Here is a 19,682-nt window from a genome sequence, read left to right as displayed (position 1 = left end):
AACATCACGTGACCTTTGTGCACAGGACTACCAAGCCTATTTAACTTATTGCTTGACTTTGGAATATTCGTTCCTTGCTAATATTTCCACACTTTTCACAATTCAAATCACCTTTGACTTTTACATAAACTTGCTGCAGATATATTGATATTTGATTAATAGAAGTGTAATAAGTTTCTCTTTTTTAAAAGTATTCATATTAAGAAAAAGATATCTCTATCAGTGGACTAAAGAGAAAGTGAAAAAATTCAATATATGTGTTGGCTATGGAAAGAGGCAGTTTTATGACAGTGATTGTGCTTTGGGGCTTTCCTTGACCAGTTTCTCCGTGAGAACATCAGAATATAGGAAATGTGACAGTCCTGAGACTTACAAATGAGAGGGGCTTTTGTTAAATGACCCAATATGGAGAGTCCAAAGTGTTAAGAGGAAATAATGTTTTTTACAATTAGAAGAAAGGTGAGAACTCAGCCCTAGTGTTGAAGCTGGAAGCCTTCTCCAAAGAAAGGAGTTCTCACCTCTAGGGGATGGAATAAAGGGCAACGATGGTGTTTGGGGGCTCTCCTTGACCAGTTTCTCCCTGAGAACATCAGAATATAGGAAATGTGAGGGTCCTGAGACTTGCAAATGAGAGGGGCTTTTGTTAAATGACCCAATATGGAGAGTCCAAAGTGTTAAGAGGAAACAATGTTTTTTACAATTAGAAGAAAGGTGAGAACTCAGCCCTAGTGTTGAAGCTAGAAGCCTTCTCAAAAGAAAGGAGTTCTCACCTCTAGGGAATGGAGGCTAGGGAGGGGCTAAGCAGAGGTAGGGATATAAAAAGCCCTACAGAAGCCCCTGTTGGTATTTTGGCTATCCAAAGCTCAAGAGCCAGAGCCAGAGCCAGCATCTGCTCCTGAGAGAAACATCCAAGAAGGAAGAATATGGATCCCAGAGACTTAATTGAAGATATCAAGGGACATCTTACTTGCTCCATCTGCCTGGGCTACTTCACTGACCCAGTGACTGTCCAATGTGGCCACAGTTTTTGTTCACATTGTCTTCTCCAGTGCAGGGAGAGAGCCACTGACATCTTGAGGTGCCCAGAGTGCAGAGGAGTCATCAGATACCAGGACTTGGTGCCCAACAGGCAACTGCAGAACCTGTCCGTCATTGGCAAACAACTCCGACCTCACTTGCTGCACAGCACCATCGGCCTGACCACCTGTGAGCAACATGGCAACCCGCAGAAGTTCTTCTGTGAGGAGGACCAGACACCGCTTTGTGATTCTTGCAAATCAGCCCCACAGCACAAGGCTCACAAAGTCCTTCCTTTGAAAACAGTTGCTGAGAAGTGCAGGGATGAGCTCCAGGAGATGCAAACTACCTTAGGAGAAACAGAAAAGGAGTTTGAAATGATGTTGGACAAAGTAAGAAGGAAAAAGGCATCCTGCAAGGAGAATGAAGATGCTTTGAAACACTCAGTGATGTTTGAGTATGAGAAAATTCACCAGTTCTTGTGGGATGAAGAATATGAGTACTTGGAAAAGCTGCAGGAGGAATCCAGAGATGGCATCCTCCAAATACACGAAAACATGGACGAGGTGACCCAACAGATCCAGAGTCTGCAACAAATGATGTCAGAAATAGAGAAGACTTTGCACAAGCCGCCTTTGGAAATGCTCCAGGATATGAAAGGCATTTTGGAAAGGAATGAGCAGCTCCTCTTACTTGAAGAACCAGAGCTTGTGTCACCTTCCTTAAGTACCTGCTCCATCACATGCTTGAGAGAAGTGCTCCTGAACTTCCAGACGGACATAAGTTTGGATCCTGAGTCAGCCAATCCTCTTCTCATCCTTTCTGAAGACCTGAAGAGGGTCCAGTACCGGAGGGTCCATCGGGACCTGCCAGACACCGAAGACAGAAAGGACTGCACTCTTGCTGTTTGGGGGGCCCAGACCTTCACCTCAGGAAAACATTATTGGGAGGTAGAGGTGGAAGGGAAGACAGGGTGGGAATTGGGCGTCTGTAGAGATTCAGTCAAGGGAAAGGGAAAACTGTCCTCCTCTGAGGATGGAAAGACACTAGCAAGCTCCCCATGTGGAAATAGTTTCTTCCTGTTAAAGTCACAAAATGGCTTTCACTTGAAGCAGCCTGGGCTCAAAGTGGGAGTTCTTCTTGATTATGAAAATAAATCTATAGCTTTTTATGATGTCAGAGAAAGAAGCCTTATCCACATTCTCTCAAACATGGATTTTGAAGGACCTCTTTGCCCTTACTTCTCTTTTGTCATCAAGGAAGACAGTCCCCCTGCATCACTCATTCTCTGTTAGACTGGGGATCAGTAAAGAGCTGTCAATGATGCTCATTGTGAAGGAGGACATGTGAGTGAAAGGGATAATGAAAATTACTTTCTAAATTTTTTGTAACTTTTGTCATTTCTGTAAACTTCTTTTGGAAATTGTCAATAAAGTGAAGTGTTTTTATTAAAACCAATGAGATGAAGTCTTTCTTTTTTTAAATTTGTTATGAAAAACCATGGGGCCTAATTTGTAAGCTCTTAAATTGGAGATCAGCTGGAAGGGGAGGTAGAAAAGCAACAGCAGAGGAGTGAAAGGAGAAAAAGAGGGAAACAGTATGCTTCAAGTGGAGAAGGAGGAAGCAGCTCAGTACTGGAGAAGTCTAAAAGGACTTCCTAATGTACCTTGAACCTTGTAAGGCATGCAATTGAATCAAAGGATCTTGATTCTTTACTCAAAGACAATTGCTCAAATTGGTTTATTTTATTACTTCACAGTATGTAGGACATGTGTAAGACAGAATGCACAAAACATTGAGAATGTCAGTGTTGCCCATAAACCTAAAGGGTTCATGGTTGATAATATGCAAGGTTATTTGACTGGACATTTTCAGTTTACCCTTGTAACATATTTAGGGAAGTAAAATATGTTTATTTTTTACAAAGTAAAGGAAAGAGAAGATGCACAAGTATGACTGGATGAATCAGACTATTGAGCCACTGTACAAAGTCTACATATAATTTCTCATTTTACTGCCCTAACACACTCTTTTCTAACAAAAGGGAAAATTTTACTTTAAGAATGTAGATATCATTTCTGTCATGTGAAAAAGTACTCCAAATCACCATTGATCAGGGAAATAAAAATTAAGACAACTCTGAGATGCTACTACACATCGCTCAGATTGATTAAGATGACAGAAAAGGCCATGATGAATTTGGGGGGGTATGGGGGAAAACTGGGACACTACTACATTGTTGGTGGTATTGTGAATATATCCAGCCATTCTGGAGACCAATTTGGAAGTATGCTCAAACAGCTATCAAAATGTGCAAACCCTTTGATACAGCAATGTTTCTACTGGGCTTATATCCCAAAGAGATTATAAAGGGAAATAGATCCACATGTGCAAAAATGTTTGTGGCAGCCCTTTTTGTAGTCCCCATAAACTGGAAACTGAATGGATACCCATCGGTTGGAGAATGGCGGAATACATAGTGGCATATGAATGTTATGCAATATGATTATTCCATAAGAAATGACCAACAGGAAGATTTCAGAGAGGCCTGGAGGGACTTACAGAAACTGATGCTGAGTGATGTGAAAAGAACTTGAAGATCCGTTATATACAACAACAAAATTATACAATGACCAGTTCTGATAGAGGTGGCTCTCTTCAACAATGAGATGATTCAAACCAGTCCCAATTGTTCAGTAACGAACACAGTCAGCTATACCCAGAGAGAGAACTATTGAAAATGAGTGTGGAACACAAGCTAGCATTTTGAATCTTTCTGTTATGGTTTGCTTGCAATTTTGTTTACTTGATCAGGGTTTTTTTCTTTCTTTCTTGATGTGATTTTTCTTGTGCAGCAAAATAACTGTATAAATATATATATACATACATATGTCGTATTTCATATATGAATTAACATATTTAACATATATTGGACCACCTACCATCTAGGGGAGGGGAAATGTTGGAACACAAGGTTTTGCAAGGGTCAGTGTTGAAAAATTACCCACACATATATTTTGTAAATAAAAAGCTATAATAAAAAAATAAAAAAAAATTGTAGAAATCAGTGAACCCTAGGTTGAATCAATTTGATTTTCTGTGAAAGATACAATAAAAATTCCATGTTTTCCAAATAGTAGAAATGACCTTTTTGGTCAACTTCAATCATCTGATCTCCAGTCACACTGTCACATTCTCTTCTGACCACACTCATTCCATGAGAAAGCACTATAAGCTACCTATTTAAAAAGGATTATCATTTGCATCCATGAATAATTTCATATTTTGGAACATAACTCAAATACTATATGTGATCACATTTCTAATTGAAGGCAAAAAGAAACTCCAACTATTTCTCAATGGATATGTCATCAGAATAAAATGATTTTTACATTAGAGCATTGAAATCAGCTAACTTTATTCATGTCTTCCTTGTGATATAACTATTCTCTAATTGCCATGAGAAAATGTGTATCTATTCCTTTCACCTATCATAATCTTCCTCAGCTGCTCAATGGTTCCCTAGACCACTAACTAGGTTATTAATGTAGATGGGAGGGAATCTTAAGAGGTCATGTAAAATCAATTCTTTCATCTTACAGATGAACTTAGGTAAAAGATTAAATGACTTATCTAAGAGAGAAAATGACATGTACAGAAATTAGAGTCTGTGTCGATTTTTACCGAGAGAGGGAGAGAGAAGACAGGGAGAGGGAGAGAGGGAGAGAGGAAGAAGGAGAGGGAGAGGGAAGAGGAAGAAGGAGAAGGGGAAAGGGGAGGGGGAGGAAGTGGAAAGGAAGAGAGGAGTGGAAGAGAAGAGGGGGAGGGGTGTTAGGTTCTTCCTAAGGGCTAATGAGATAATGAGATGATAGGTTCTTACTAAGTGCTAAGTCAGTACTTAACAATTCTCTAGTTCTGGCCTTTAAGGTGAGTTTTACCCCTTTGAACTTCTGGGGAGGAGCTTAATGTTTAAAAGGAGCAAGTTCATTAGTAGAAGTAATTTTCCCACAAGCCCTTGCATTATCCCACGCCCATTCTGTGGGAGGAAAAAAGAGAGCTGCCAACTCTGACCTAGAGTAGACTCCCTCCTCCTCCAGAGTGCCAGCCTGGAGTTTCTGGAGACAAAAGAACATTATGTATTGGCGCCCAACATGGGGCAAGGACTTTGGCTTATCCTGACAAGGACTGATTCTGAGACCTTCAGAGGAGCTAGCCCGGACATTCCCAGAGGGGGAAGGGGAAGAGGGTGGGGTACATTGGAGATGTCCATGGTACTACTTGCCAATCCATAGGTCTACTGATCAGAGTTTAATTTTGGTTTCACTGGACTATCTAGGTAGTAGAATTGGGGTCACAGTTCTAGGACATAAAAGATCTGAAAGATGCATTTATTTTTACTCTGTAGAACAGACATAGATTTCTTCTTACATCACAGAGGAGTTAATAAATAAGGAGTGATATTCTGTAGCCACCATCTCGGAAAATTATCCTCAAGAAAAATAGGAGAATATGTTCAAAATAGTAAACTAGGTAAATAGTTTCTATGACCTCCTTCTGATTGAAATCCCCCTCCCCCCTGTACTAATTCTTTTGGAAATGCAAATGAAATGACTATGGCAATACCTGATGTTAATAAAGCTCTTTCAACTCTTTGTTTATAGCTTATGTTACCAGATGTTCACAAATCATCTCTTTAATGCTGTTTCCTAGATGTCCAAGATACTTTTTAATATTCCAAAAACTCCAAACTCAGCCACAGATTGCTTAAACAATTATATTTCTCTTTTCAGAATAATGTCTCCCTTTTTTGACTTCTAAAAAAGTATATGTCTTCACGTTAACAAAAAAGTATATAAGAACATCACGTGACCTTTGTGCACAGGACTACCAAGCCTATTTAACTTATTGCTTGACTTTGGAATATTCGTTCCTTGCTAATATTTCCACACTTTTCCCAATTCAAAGCACCTTTGACTTTTACATAAACTTGCTGCAGATATATTGATATTTGATTAATAAAAGTGTAATAAGTTTCTCTTTTTTAAAAGTATTCATATTAAGAAAAAGATATCTCTATCAGTGGACTGAAGAGAAAGTGAAAAAATTCAATATATGTGTTGGCTATGGAAAGAGGCAGTTTTATGACAGTGATTGTGCTTTGGGGCTTTCCTTGACCAGTTTCTCCGTGAGAACATCAGAATATAGGAAATGTGAGGGTCCTGAGACTTGCAAATGAGAGGGGCTTTTGTTAAATGACCCAATATGGAGAGTCCAAAGTGTTAAGAGGAAATAATGTTTTTTACAATTAGAAGAAAGGTGAGAACTCAGCCCTAGTGTTGAAGCTAGAAGCCTTCTCCAAAGAAAGGAGTTCTCACCTCTAGGGGATGGAATAAAGGGCAACGATGGTGTTTGGGGGCTCTCCTTGACCAGTTTCTCCCTGAGAACATCAGAATATAGGAAATGTGAGGGTCCTGAGACTTGCAAATGAGAGGGGCTTTTGTTAAATGACCCAATATGGGGAGTCCAAAGTGTTAAGAGGAAACAATGTTTTCCATAATTAGAAGAAAGGTGAGAACTCAGGCCTAGTGTTGAAGCTAGAAGCCTTCTCCAAAGAAAGGAGTTCTCACCTCTAGGGAATGGAGGCTAGGGAGGGGCTAAGCAGAGGTAGGGATATAAAAAGCCCTACAGAAGCCCCTGTTGGTATTTTGGCTATCCAAAGCTCAAGAGCCAGAGCCAGAGCCAGCATCTGCTCCTGAGAGAAACATCCAAGAAGGAAGAATATGGATCCCAGAGACTTAATTGAAGATATCAAGGGACATCTTACTTGCTCCATCTGCCTGGGCTACTTCACTGACCCAGTGACTGTCCAATGTGGCCACAGTTTTTGTTCACATTGTCTTCTCCAGTGCAGGGAGAGAGCCACTGACATCTTGAGGTGCCCAGAGTGCAGAGGAGTCATCAGACACCAGGACTTGGTGCCCAACAGGCAACTGCAGAACCTCTCCATCATTGGCAAACAACTCCGACCTCACTTGCTGCACAGCACCATCGGCCTGACCACCTGTGAGCAACATGGCAACCCGCAGAAGTTCTTCTGTGAGGAGGACCAGACACCGCTTTGTGATTCTTGCAAATCAGCCCCACAGCACAAGGCTCACAAAGTCCTTCCTTTGAAAACAGTTGCTGAGAAGTGCAGGAATGAGCTCCAGGAGATGCAAACTACCTTAGGAGAAACAGAAAAGGAGTTTGAAATGATGTTGGACAAAGTAAGAAGGAAAAAGGCATCCTGCAAGGAGAATGAAGATGCTTTGAAACACTCAGTGATGTTTGAGTATGAGAAAATTCACCAGTTCTTGTGGGATGAAGAATATGAGTACTTGGAAAAGCTGCAGGAGGAATCCAGAGATGGCATCCTCCAAATACACGAAAACATGGACGAGGTGACCCAACAGATCCAGAGTCTGCAACAAATGATGTCAGAAATAGAGAAGACTTTGCACAAGCCGCCTTTGGAAATGCTCCAGGATATGAAAGGCATTTTGGAAAGGAATGAGCAGCTCCTCTTACTTGAAGAACCAGAGCTTGTGTCACCTTCCTTAAGTACCTGCTCCATCACATGCTTGAGAGAAGTGCTCCTGAACTTCCAGACGGACATAAGTTTGGATCCTGAGTCAGCCAATCCTCTTCTCATCCTTTCTGAAGATCTGAAGAGGGTCCAGTACCAGAGGGTCCATCGGGACCTGCCAGACAACGAAGACGGAAAGGACTGCACTCTTGCTGTTTGGGGGGCCCAGACCTTCACCTCAGGAAAACATTATTGGGAGGTAGAGGTGGAAGGGAAGACAGGGTGGGAATTGGGCATCTGTAGAGATTCAGTCAAGGGAAAGGGAAAACTGTCCTCCTCTGAGGATGGAAAGACACTAGCAAGCTCCCCATGTGGAAATAGTTTCTTCCTGTTAAAGTCACAAAATGGCTTTCACTTGAAGCAGCCTGGGCTCAAAGTGGGAGTTCTTCTTGATTATGAAAATAAATCTATAGCTTTTTATGATGTCAGAGAAAGAAGCCTTATCCACATTCTCTCAAACATGGATTTTGAAGGACCTCTTTGCCCTTACTTCTCTTTTGTCATCAAGGAAGACAGTCCCCCTGCATCACTCATTCTCTGTTAGACTGGGGATCAGTAAAGAGCTGTCAATGATGCTCATTGTGAAGGAGGACATGTGAGTGAAAGGGATAATGAAAATTACTTTCTAAATTTTTTGTAACTTTTGTCATTTCTATAAACTTCTTTTGGAAATTGTCAATAAAGTGAAGTGTTTTTATTAAAACCAATGAGATGAAGTCTGTCTTTTTTAAAATTTGTTATGAAAAACCATGGGGCCTAATTTGTAAGCTCTTAAATTGGAGATCAGCTGGAAGGGGAGGTAGAAAAGCAACAGCAGAGGAGTGAAAGGAGAAAAAGAGGGAAACAGTATGCTTCAAGTGGAGAAGGAGGAAGCAGCTCAGTACTGGAGAAGTCTAAAAGGACTTCCTAATGTACCTTGAACCTTGTAAGGCATGCAATTGAATCAAAGGATCTTGATTCTTTACTCAAAGACAATTGCTCAAATTGGTTTATTTTATTACTTCACAGTATGTAGGACATGTGTAAGACAGAATGCACAAAACATTGAGAATGTCAGTGTTGCCCAAATACCTAAATGGTTCATGGTTGATAATATGCAAGGTTATTTGACTGGACATTTTCAGTTTACCCTTGTAACATATTTAGGGAAGGAAAATATGTTTATTTTTTACAAAGTAAAGGAAAGAGAAGATGCACAAGTATGACTGGATGAATCAGACTATTGAGCCACTGTACATAGTCTACATATAATTTCTCATTTTACTGCCCTAACACACTCTTTTCTAACAAAAGGGAAAATTTTACTTTAAGAATGTAGATATTATTTCTGTCATGTGAAAAAGTACTCCAAATCACCATTGAGCAGAGAAATAAAACCTGAGATGCTACTACATATCGCTCAGATTGATTAAGATGACAGAAAAGGCCATGATGAATATGGGGAGTATGGGGGAAAACTGGGACACTACTACATTGTTGGTGGTATTGTGAATATATCCAGCCATTCTGGAGACCAATTTGGAAATATGCTCAAACAGCTATCAAAATGTGCATACCCTTTGATACAGCAATGTTTCTACTGGGCTTATATCCCAAAGAGATTATAAAGGGAAATAGATCCACATGTGCAAAAATGTTTGTGGCAGCCCTTTTTGTAGTCCTCATAAACTGGAAACTGAATGGATACTCATCAGTTGGAGAATGGCGGAATACATAGTGGCATATGAATGTTATGCAATATGATTATTCCATAAGAAATGACCAACAGGAAGATTTCAGAGAGGCCTGGAGGGACTTACAGAAACTGATGCTGAGTGATGTGAAAAGAACTTGAAGATCCGTTATATACAACAACAAAATTATACAATGACCAGTTCTGATAGAGGTGGCTCTCTTCAACAATGAGATGACTCAAACCAGTCCCAATTGTTCAGTAACGAACACAGTCAGCTATACCCAGAGAGAGAACTATTGGAAATGAGTGTGGAACACAACCTAGCATTTTGAATCTTTCTGTTATGGTTTGCTTGCAATTTTGTTTACTTGATCAGGGTTTTTTTCTTTCTTTCTTGATGTGATTTTTCTTGTGCAGCAAAATAACTGTATAAATATATATATACATACATATGTCGTATTTCATATATGAATTAACATATTTAACATATATAGGACCACCCACCATCTAGGGGAGGGGAAATGTTAGAACACAAGGTTTTGCAAGGGTCAATGTTGAAAAATTACCCATGCATATATTTTGTAAATAAAAAGCTATAATAAAAAAAAAAACATTGTTGAAATCAGTGAACACTAGGTTGAATCAATTTGATTTTCTGTGAAAGATACAATAAAAATTCCAGGTTTTCTAAATAGTAGAAATGACCTTTTTGGTCATCTTCAATCATCTAATCTCCAGTCACACTGTCACATTCTCTTCTGACCACACTCATTACATGAGAAAGCACTATAAGCTACCTATTTAAAAAGGATTATCATTTGCATCCATGAATAATTTCATATTTTGGAATATAACTCAAATAGTATATGTGATCACATTTCTAATTGAAGGCAAAAAGAAACTCCAACTATTTCTCAATGGATATGTCATCAGAATAAAATGATTTTTAAATTAGAGCATTGAAATCAGCTAACTTTATTCATGTCTTCCTTGTGATATAACTATTCTCTAATTGCCATGAGAAAATGTGTATCTATTCCTTTCACCTATCATAATCTTCCTCAGCTGCTCAATGGTTCCCTAGGCCACTAACTAGGTCATTAATGTAGATGGGAGGGAATCTTAAGAGGTCATGTAAAATCAATTCTTTCACCTTACAGATGAACTTAGCTAAAAGATTAATTGACTTATCTAAGAGAGAAAATGACATGTACAGAAATTAGAGTCTGTGTTGATTTTTACAGAGGGAGGGAGAGAGAAGAGAGGGAGAGGGAGAGAGGGAGAGAGGAAGAAGGAGAGGGAGAGGGAAGAGGAAGAAGGAGAAGGGGAAAGGGGAGGGGGAGGAGGTGGAAAGGAAGAGAGGAGTGGAAGAGAAGAGGGGGAGGGGTATTAGGTTCTTCCTAAGTGCTAATGAGATAATGAGATGATAGGTTCTTACTCAGTGCTAAGTCAGTACTTAACAATTCTCTAGTTCTGGCCTTTAAGGTGAGTTTTACCCCTTTGAACTTCTGGGGAGGAGCTTAATGTTTAAAAGGAGCAAGTTCATTAGTAGAAGTAATTTTCCCACAAGCCCTTGCATTATCCCACGCCCATTCTCTGGGAGGACAAAAGAGAGCTGCCAACTCTGACCTAGAGTAGACTCCCTCCTCCTCCAGAGTGCCAGCCTGGAGTTTCTGGAGACAAAAGAACATTATGTATTGGCGCCCAACATGGGGCAAGGACTTTCAGAGGAGCTAGCCCGGACATTCCCAGAGGGGGAAGGGGAAGAGGGTAGCGTACATTGGAGATGACCATGGTACTACCTGCCAATCCATAGGTCTACTGATCAGAGTTTAATTTTGGTTTCACTGGACTATCTAGGTAGTAGAATTGGGGTCACAGTTCTAGGACATAAAAGATCTGAAAATGCATTTATTTTTACTCTGTAGAACAGACATAGATTTCTTCTTACATCACAGAGGAGTTAATAAATAAGGAGTTATATTCTGTAGCCACCATCTCGGAAAATTATCCTCAAGAAAAATAGGAGAATATGTTCAAAATAGTAAACTAGGTAAATAGTTTCTATGACCTCCTTCTGATTGAAATCCCCCTCCCCCCTGTACTAATTCTTTTAGAAATGCAAATGAAATGACTATGGCAATACCTGATGTTAATAAAGCTCTTTCAACTCTTTGTTTATAGCTTATGTTACCAGATGTTCAAAAATCATCTCTTTAATGCTGTTTCCTAGATGTCCAAGATACTTTTTAATATTCCAAAGACTCCAAACTCAGCCACAGATTGCTTAAACAATTACATTTCTCTTTTCAGAATAATGTCTCCCTTTTTTTACTTCTAAAAAAGTATATGTCTTCACGTTAACAAAAAAGTATATAAGAACATCACGTGACCTTTGTGCACAGGACTACCAAGCCTATTTAACTTATTGCTTGACTTTGGAATATTCGTTCCTTGCTAATATTTCCACCCCTTTCACAATTCAAATCACCTTTGACTTTTACATAAACTGGCTGCAGATATATTGATATTTGATTAATAGAAGTGTAATAAGTTTCTCTTTTTTAAAAGTATTCATATTAAGAAAAAGATATCTCTATCAGTGGACTAAAGAGAAAGTGAAAAAATTCAATATATGTATTGGCTATGGAAATAGGCAGTTTTATGACAGTGATTGTGCTTTGGGGCTTTCCTTGACCAGTTTCTCTGTGAGAACATCAGAATATAGGAAAGGTGAGGGTCCTGAGACTTGCAAATGAGAGGGGCTTTTGTTAAATGACCCAATATGGAGAGTCCAAAGTGTTAAGAGGAAATAATGTTTTCCACAATTAGAAGAAAGGTGAGAACTCAGCCCTAGTGTTGAAGCTAGAAGCCTTCTCCAAAGAAAGGAGTTCTCACCTCTAGGGGATGGAATAAAGGGCAACGATGGTGTTTGGGGGCTCTCCTTGACCAGTTTCTCCCTGAGAACATCAGAATATAGAAAATGTGAGGGTCCTGAGACTTACAAATGAGAGGGTCTTTTGTTAAATGACCCAATATGGGGAGTCCAAAGTGTTAAGATGAAATAATGTTTTTTACAGTTAGAAGAAAGGTGAGAACTCAGCCCTATTCTATTTTATTATTCTATTTTTATTATTCTATTTTATTATATGTAATATCATCATTGTATAAGAAATTCTATGATAGATGATATATTATGTTATATAAAATTATTGTATAATATCATATAATATTTGTTATATATTATTATATGATATTGCCATTCTGTAAGAAATGATCGTGGATCACAGCATAGCATTTTCATTCTTTTTGTGGTTGCATGGTGGCATTTTATTTTCTTTCTCACTTTGGTTGGTTTTGATTTGATTTCTTTTGGGCAGTGAGATGATTTAATCCATATGTGTGCATATCTTGGATTTAACATCCATTTAACAATATGTTTCATATATATTGCCTAACTGGTCATATGTGGAGGGGGTGAGGGGAAAGGGAAGAAATTGAAACACAAGGTTTTGCAAGGGTTCGTATGGCAAAACTTTCTATGCATAGAGGCATTGTGGGCCTCCTATCCACCAGACCAAAGCATAACACTGACAGGCAGGAGCAATAAGAGAAAAGAGATTCTTTTTCCCCTAGATGGTCCTCTCCTCTGGGCAGAACATCATTAGCCAAGGCGGATTGAGTCCGACCTTGCCCATCTGCTCTACTGTCCATTGCACTGTGTAAGCCCTCCTCACTCTCCCTCATCCCCTGCAGTTGGAGTCCAAAGGAATACTTCTTTGTTGTCTGCCAGTTGACCTGTGTGAGTGTCTCCTTGTGTCTGTGAGTGGGTGTGTATCTGAGCATGGCTGCATGGCAGGATGTGTCTGTGTGTGCTTCTGTGAGCTTCTCAATGTTCTAGGTCTCCAAGGGGCTGCTCATTCCAAGAAGAGGGAATCCCAGGAAAAGTCTGGGATGAGGAAAGAGGGGTCCTGGCCACTGTCATTCTTGGGAGACCAAGGTGTCTTCTCCAAAATTCTTGGATCCTGGGGCGAATCTTCCGAGACTGTCTCTGTGAGAGACGTCCAGATTTCCTGTTGCAGACTTTGGGCTTCTTGGGCTCCAGGGGCAGGATGCATTGGCTGGGAGGGCCCTGAGGGGAGACAGTCGCTTCTGGTCCCCTGGGAGTTTTCTGAGAGGCAGCCGGATGCCTCCAGTAGGGAGAAGAGAGCCTCCTCGAAAATGGGCTCATGAGGCATGGCAAGTGGAGAAGTGGGGGGCCCCATGGCCACATCTTCCAAGCTTGGCAGACTCCTGCTGTGGCTGCTGCTGGGAGGGGAGTAAAAGAAAGAGTGCAAGGATGGCTGGGGCTGCTGGGGGGCACTCCAGAGGACAGGGATCCCGCTCCTGTTTTCCAGGATAGGAGCCTCTTGCACACCCAGCAGGTGGCCAGAGCCCTCAGAAGCTGCTTGTGAGAAGGTGGAGGGGCTGCACACTGCAGCTGTAAGAAGCGGGTCCTGGGCTTCTCCATCGGACCTCCCTGAACCCGTTGCCTGGCTGCCTGAAGGAGCAGGAGATAAACGTCTCCTCTTGGGAGCTCCCTGAGCCAGGGCTGCCTCTTCCAGCTCTATTTGCCTCAGAAGGAGCCAGATTTGCTCTTCAACACTTGGCTCTCCGTGGGCTCCAGGGACAGGGGGCAGAGGTAGAGATGGGCGGCTGTCCCCACCGCTGTCCTGGGAGGGTTCTGCCGGCAATGTGGGCTCCTGCAGGAGGTCGAGCAGACCCTCTAGACCGAAGCCATAAGACCCGGCAAGTGGAGCAGTAGAGGTCTGCAGGCTGCTGGGAGTGCAGTCCAAGCCCCACTGCAGGGGCTGCTGGGGCTGCTGCATGGCCCAGCAGGCCGCGGGGATCGCGCTGTTCCCCCCCTGCACAGCGGCCTCTTCTGTTCCCAGCAGGCCGCGAGGGCGCTCAGCAGCTGCTGCTGGGGAGGCTTTGGCGCTGGCTTCTGGAGCCGGCAGCCGCTGGGCCTGGGCTGCTGGCTGGGGCCTCGCTGAGGACATGGCGGGGCTGCCTGAAGGCCCAGGACACAGACGCCTCTTCTTGGGGGCCCTTTCCCCCGGGGCTGCAGCTTCCGAGTCCGTCAGGGTGCCGCCAGGCCAGATTTCCCGGTCCCGGTGCTGGCGCTCTTGGGGCACTGGCCTTTGGCCGGCGGGGTCCGGAGCCGCCTCTGAGGAGGGGGCGGCGGCGGCTGGTCCAGGCGTCTGCCCGGCGCTTAAGGCTCCTGCCGAGGGCGCGTCTGTGCGGAAGGCCCTGGCATAGGGATTGTGCTCGATTTTGAGGCGGATGAGCTCCCGGTTGCGATAAGCAGTCACGGCAATGAACTCGGTCTCGGGGAAGCTGAAGACGTGGCTCCGGGAGGGGGCGCCCGGCGCTTCCTGGTCTCCACAGGCGACTTCTTCCACGTGGAGCCGGGGCCGGTACCGGTGCTGAGACCGGAGCCGGAGGGCGCGCGGCGTGCTCCCGCCAGCGGGCTCCTCGTTGCTGAGCTTGAGCATTTTAAAGGCGATCTCGCGCCCCATCCAGTGCGCGCCCGTGTTGGGGGAGTCTGGGTGCGCATACACCTGGTTCCCGGGAACGTGGCTCTCTTCGACTCCACCCGGAGCCCACCCGGCCTCCTCATAGCGCCAGTGATGCTGGTCTACGCGCACCATGTCCACAAAGACGCGGTAGCGGGCCCGGGGGTCCATGCCCCGGATGTGGTAAGCCAGGAAGGGGAACATGGCCCGGCCCGGCCTGCTGAGGCGCATTTCGTTCTGCTGCCGATGGAACGTGAGCCACAGGGAATGGTTGCAGAGGACGACCTGGAGCGTTCCGGAGCAAGCGGCGCCGCAGTTCTCCAGGGGAGGCTGCTGGGGCCCCGCCGCCGAAGGCTGCTTCGGCGAGGAGGGATGGGCCGAGACAGGAGAAGGGCCGGGATCCGCGCCCTGCGGGGCGTCAGGAGCACAGCCCATCGGGGGCTGGTTCTCAGCTCCGACGCCTTCCCTGTGGGGCCCCCGGGAGGGGCGGTCCTGCCCCGCGGCACTGGGGCCTGGGGCCTTCTTGGCCAAGGGCATGGCCGCCTGAGGGCCTAGAGGGGCTGCGGGAGTAAGCATCGCTGCTGGACTGGCCACGTCCTCCTTAGGGCCGGTCTGTAGTGTTCTCTTGTCTGTCAATTAAAATCCTTCTCTGGGAGGAGGTTTCTTTTCTTGAAATCCTTTTCTCCCCGAGCAGGCTTCTTCTGGAGCCTCCAGCCAGAGCAGAGGTTGAATCTGGAATCCTCTTCTTCCTCAATCCTGGCTCTGAATCTCCTCCAGCTTCCCTGAAGTTCTCCTGGGGAGTCTTGTCCATAACCCACTCCAGATTGCTTCCTTACCAACTGCCTTCTCCTTTTATCCTCCCAGAGAATGGGATTGTGGGTACTCCCAGGGGACTGTGGGAACTCCTACAACCAATGAGCTTGCTCCTTTTAAAGGGCTAAACTCCTTTTCACAAGTCTAAAGGTGTAAACTCCTTTTCAAGGTGTGAACTAAAGATGTGAACCCTGAGCTAGAGAATTGTTAAGGACCGACTTAGCACCTACTAAGGACCTAACATCTCCCCTTTTCTTTTGATTTAGAACATAGGATGGTCATGACTTTGAAACCTAAATCCATCAATATGGGAGGTATTACCTATAATTACAGAAATTACATGAAGGCATAGTATTATGACTCATGCTAGAAGTGATGTAACAAATAACATGATGAAATAATCATAAATTGAGAATTTATACATGTCCATAAGCCCATTGTCCATTAGTTCATGTGCCAGAAAGCCAATAAATTCCTGCAAGTTTTAAAATCCTACAATAGTCTCATCTTCTTTTTCTTTCATCTAACATTACTAAAGCACTTGGATGAAATTGTAGATATGAAGTGTATCTTTGGAAATTAAGTTTGGTTTGGAATTGTAGTATTCACTTAATTCCTCTCCCTACTAATTCCCATTCTTTTAGATCCAATTCTTTTTCCAGAGAAAAACAAGGACATATGACCTGCACAGTTTTTAAAAGTTCAGTGATCTCCTAAAATCACAAGCTTTTCATAACCTTGTCAATGCTCTCTAAACAGTTTCCTTGAACGGAAACAGAAGGCTGTTTCCTAAAAATGGGCCCCATTGTGCTGAAATTCTAATTGAGCTCTTTAAGAAAGTTTCCTTGTTACTCATGCTGATTTCTGGGTCAGTTCCTCAGATCTCCCAGGCGATCAGTCAGTCAATAAGCATTTGTTATGTGCTTAGTACCTGCCAGAGACATTGCCAAGAATTCCCCCACCACTTATCTACACTCAAACTTTCAAGAGGGTTAATAATGAAGGGGGTAATTGATGTAAAAAGGAGGTGTTTGTGATATATATCAGGCTGCCTGAGCTCTGGACCCTATAATCTAATCTTAGAATGAGTCTCTTTGAAGTTCATGAGTTCTATGGAACTTGTTGCTAGCTTCTGATCTGCTCCCCACTCCTGCAGGTGGCTGTACAAAGATTATCTGCAGGTTCTGGCCCTGTTGTTTGGTGTGGAGTAGATCTACAGAGACCCTCGGCTGTTCCCTAACATTACCCAGTTGTTTCACATCTACAACACCTACTATAAGGATTCCAGGTCATTGGAGAGCTCCCTGCAGTGGCTGTCAGGTCAGGGCCTGACCTCCACTACAAATTTTAGCTGTGAGAGGCAATAGCTATTATTGGAGGAGCCATGTCTGCTCTTTCTGTCCAGATAGGGACACTACTGGAGCTCTACAGATTCCCACAGATAAGAGTCTGTGACAACTTGTACCCCTTTTTATAAAGGAAACATGTCCAAAATCAAACAAGATAAAGGGAAGAAACCATACTTTTATTTTGCGCTGACTATGTGCTATACGTGTTCTAAGAGCTTTAAAATACAGCATTTGACCTTTAGAAGTATGTTGGGAGGTAAGTGCCGTTATTATTCTTCCTTTCACTGTTCAAAAAATTGTAGCTGAGAGAAATTAATTGACTTGCCCAAAAATCACACAGAAAACAAGATTAAGGATTTTTTGAAGTTTAAATTTAAATTTTTTAACAACAATTTATTTAAAATCAATTTCCCCCATGGAAGATCTATTAAGAGCAGTAATTTAGAGTTGAGAAGTACAAGAATTGCAATTGGTCACAGGTAGTCACAGATGCAAAAGGATATCTAATCACTAAGGCTTATTAACAGTCCTTATGAGCAAAGAGAAAGACTCATTGAAAATGGTATCTACAAAATAGATCAGCTGTCCAAATATGATTTCTTTACCACACTACATTTGGCAATCCCAAAATTACACTAATCTTTCTTCTCCTTTAATAAAGTAGGAACATGTCAGTACAGAAACAAATGCAAATTCCACTTTCACATGAACAGAGTTTTTGTGTACGTTTCAGATTGAAAAAAAAAAAGTTAAAGTTCATTTCCCATTTGGAAGAAAAAGAAATAAGTTACCAACAGTTGAAATTGATAAAACTTTAATGTTGACTTCGTTATCAAAATGGGGAAAAAAAAGTTTTAAACATACACCATACACCATACACTATCTGACCTAACACTGACTCTCTAAGAATGTTTTCAAGAGAATACAAAAACAAAAACTATAACTAACCCCGAGGATTTTTTTATGCTTTACAAAATCTCATTTGCAGGGAAACTAGATTCTTGACTTAGTTTTTAAAGCTAATTCAAAATCTTCCTTTGTAAGTGTCCAGGTATCTGGCGAATTTCTTCTTCTAAACCAACTTCCATCTATTTTCACATTCGTTACAGAAAACATATGTTGTCATAGGTTCATAAGGACTTAGGGTGTGAAACTGGGTCTAGGTACCGTTCTTCTTGTTACATTTGCCACATGGAAATAGGTCCGTTTGGGTCCCACCCGTCCGGGCCATTTGATGTGTTCTAATAGCTTCTTTGGTCAGGTTTCTGCGTATCTCTTTAAGTTCCTCACTAGCCATTTCGACTGCAGTCATTCTAGCAAAGGAATCTGGAGGTATGTTCCCACACAGTACGTTTTTCCTTAAGTTTGGCTTCTTTGCGTCCTTGAGATTTGCTGTTCTCCTTCGTAGCCTGTTTTGATACTTCATGTCCCTGTTCCGTAACTCCTGATATACAGCTTCCTCAATCTGAGCGCCCAGTTCTTCAACATCGGCGCCAATAGCGAAGTAGTCACCTCCAGTTCTGAGGGCTGCAGCAAGCAACTCTCGGCACTTGATGGGAACCGAACCTGAAGTGCTTGGTGCCCGGGGGAAAGCTTTAATGAAGGAATCAGAAGCCTTTGTCTCTTCCTTTGCTTTGCTCCTGCAGCTCCTTTCTCGTTTTGCCTCAGGCCTGCATTGGGAAGAGTGAGCAGGTCCCTTTTTTGCTTGCTTCAGTCTTGGAGGGCCCAGAGACAGACTTCTTCCAGCGTGTGACGAGAGACTTGGCTAATGATGTGACTTCTTCATCTGTGCTCTGCTTGCGCACAGTATTTACCGATATTCCAATTTTTGTGGACCTCAATAATTCCAGAGTCATGGGAACGTCTTGAAGTTCCTTTAGTAAATCCAGTGCCCCGGCAGCGTTCTTGTTTTGCACCATCTTATCTATCTTCTTGGCTGTGGGAAGGATCTCCACCTCCATGGCTCGGGTGCTTTTCCAACCCCACTCTCGCCCACACCTCGAGGGGATGGGACACGGGACAAGCGGGAGCAAGAGGGTGATGTCAGAAGAGAAAGCGTGGGAGAGGTGCAGCAGTCAAGAAGAGAAACCCACCGAGAACAAAGGCCCAGGGCCCTCTCAGCCACAAATAAAGACCGGGCTTGGGGACTGCTCCTCTCAGGCGCGGGGGACTGCTCCTCCCAGGCAAAGACAGCGGATGGAGCGGGCTGGACTTTGGAGAAGTATACTTGAAGGTACTGTCTTCTTGCTTCCTTTCCTGGAAAGGGACTGAGATTGCTGCCCCCAGCCTGCATGTCTTTCTCTAGAATCAACCATACTGGTGATGTCTTCTCTCTGGAAAGGCCCACTAGACTGTGAGGTAAAGGGTAGAGGGCATCAGGAGTTTCCCTCAATTTTGATAAACAATGGAAGGGTTTTGTGGGTATTATGGGATTTGATTGGGATCAGTTAAAGGGCAAAAGGAAAGTCAACATAGATGAATCCTGATTTGGAAGTAGCCCCAAAACATTTCTTTCATTTTATTATTCTTTTGAATTTATGGGCTAACATGGTATCAAGAAAGGATAGTTGCTCGTGAATCTGTCAGTCATTTATGCATACCTTGCTAATCATGGAAAATAAATAAATCACAAGTCATCATTTGTTGGA

The 19,682-nt window shown here is 42.9% G+C and overlaps 1 protein-coding gene across 1 annotated transcript; it reads right to left on the bottom strand.

The window, feature by feature from the left end:
* Window positions 1-18,193: 18,193 nt before the first annotated feature.
* On the bottom strand, window positions 18,194-18,953 carry LOC141551637 (transcription elongation factor A protein 1-like). Its single transcript, XM_074283495.1, has 2 exons — window positions 18,709-18,953; window positions 18,194-18,674 (listed from the first exon to the last, which is right to left on the bottom strand). The coding sequence occupies exons 1-2, from the start codon at window positions 18,951-18,953 to the stop codon at window positions 18,194-18,196; spliced, it is 726 nt and encodes a 241-aa protein (XP_074139596.1).
* Window positions 18,954-19,682: the final 729 nt, after the last annotated feature.

The sequence above is a fragment of the Sminthopsis crassicaudata genome, chromosome 1 (assembly GCF_048593235.1).
Source record: "Sminthopsis crassicaudata isolate SCR6 chromosome 1, ASM4859323v1, whole genome shotgun sequence".
Classification (NCBI taxonomy): domain Eukaryota; kingdom Metazoa; phylum Chordata; class Mammalia; order Dasyuromorphia; family Dasyuridae; genus Sminthopsis; species Sminthopsis crassicaudata.
Note: the sequence above shows the minus strand (reverse complement) of the source record. Positions and strands in the feature narration are given on the sequence as shown.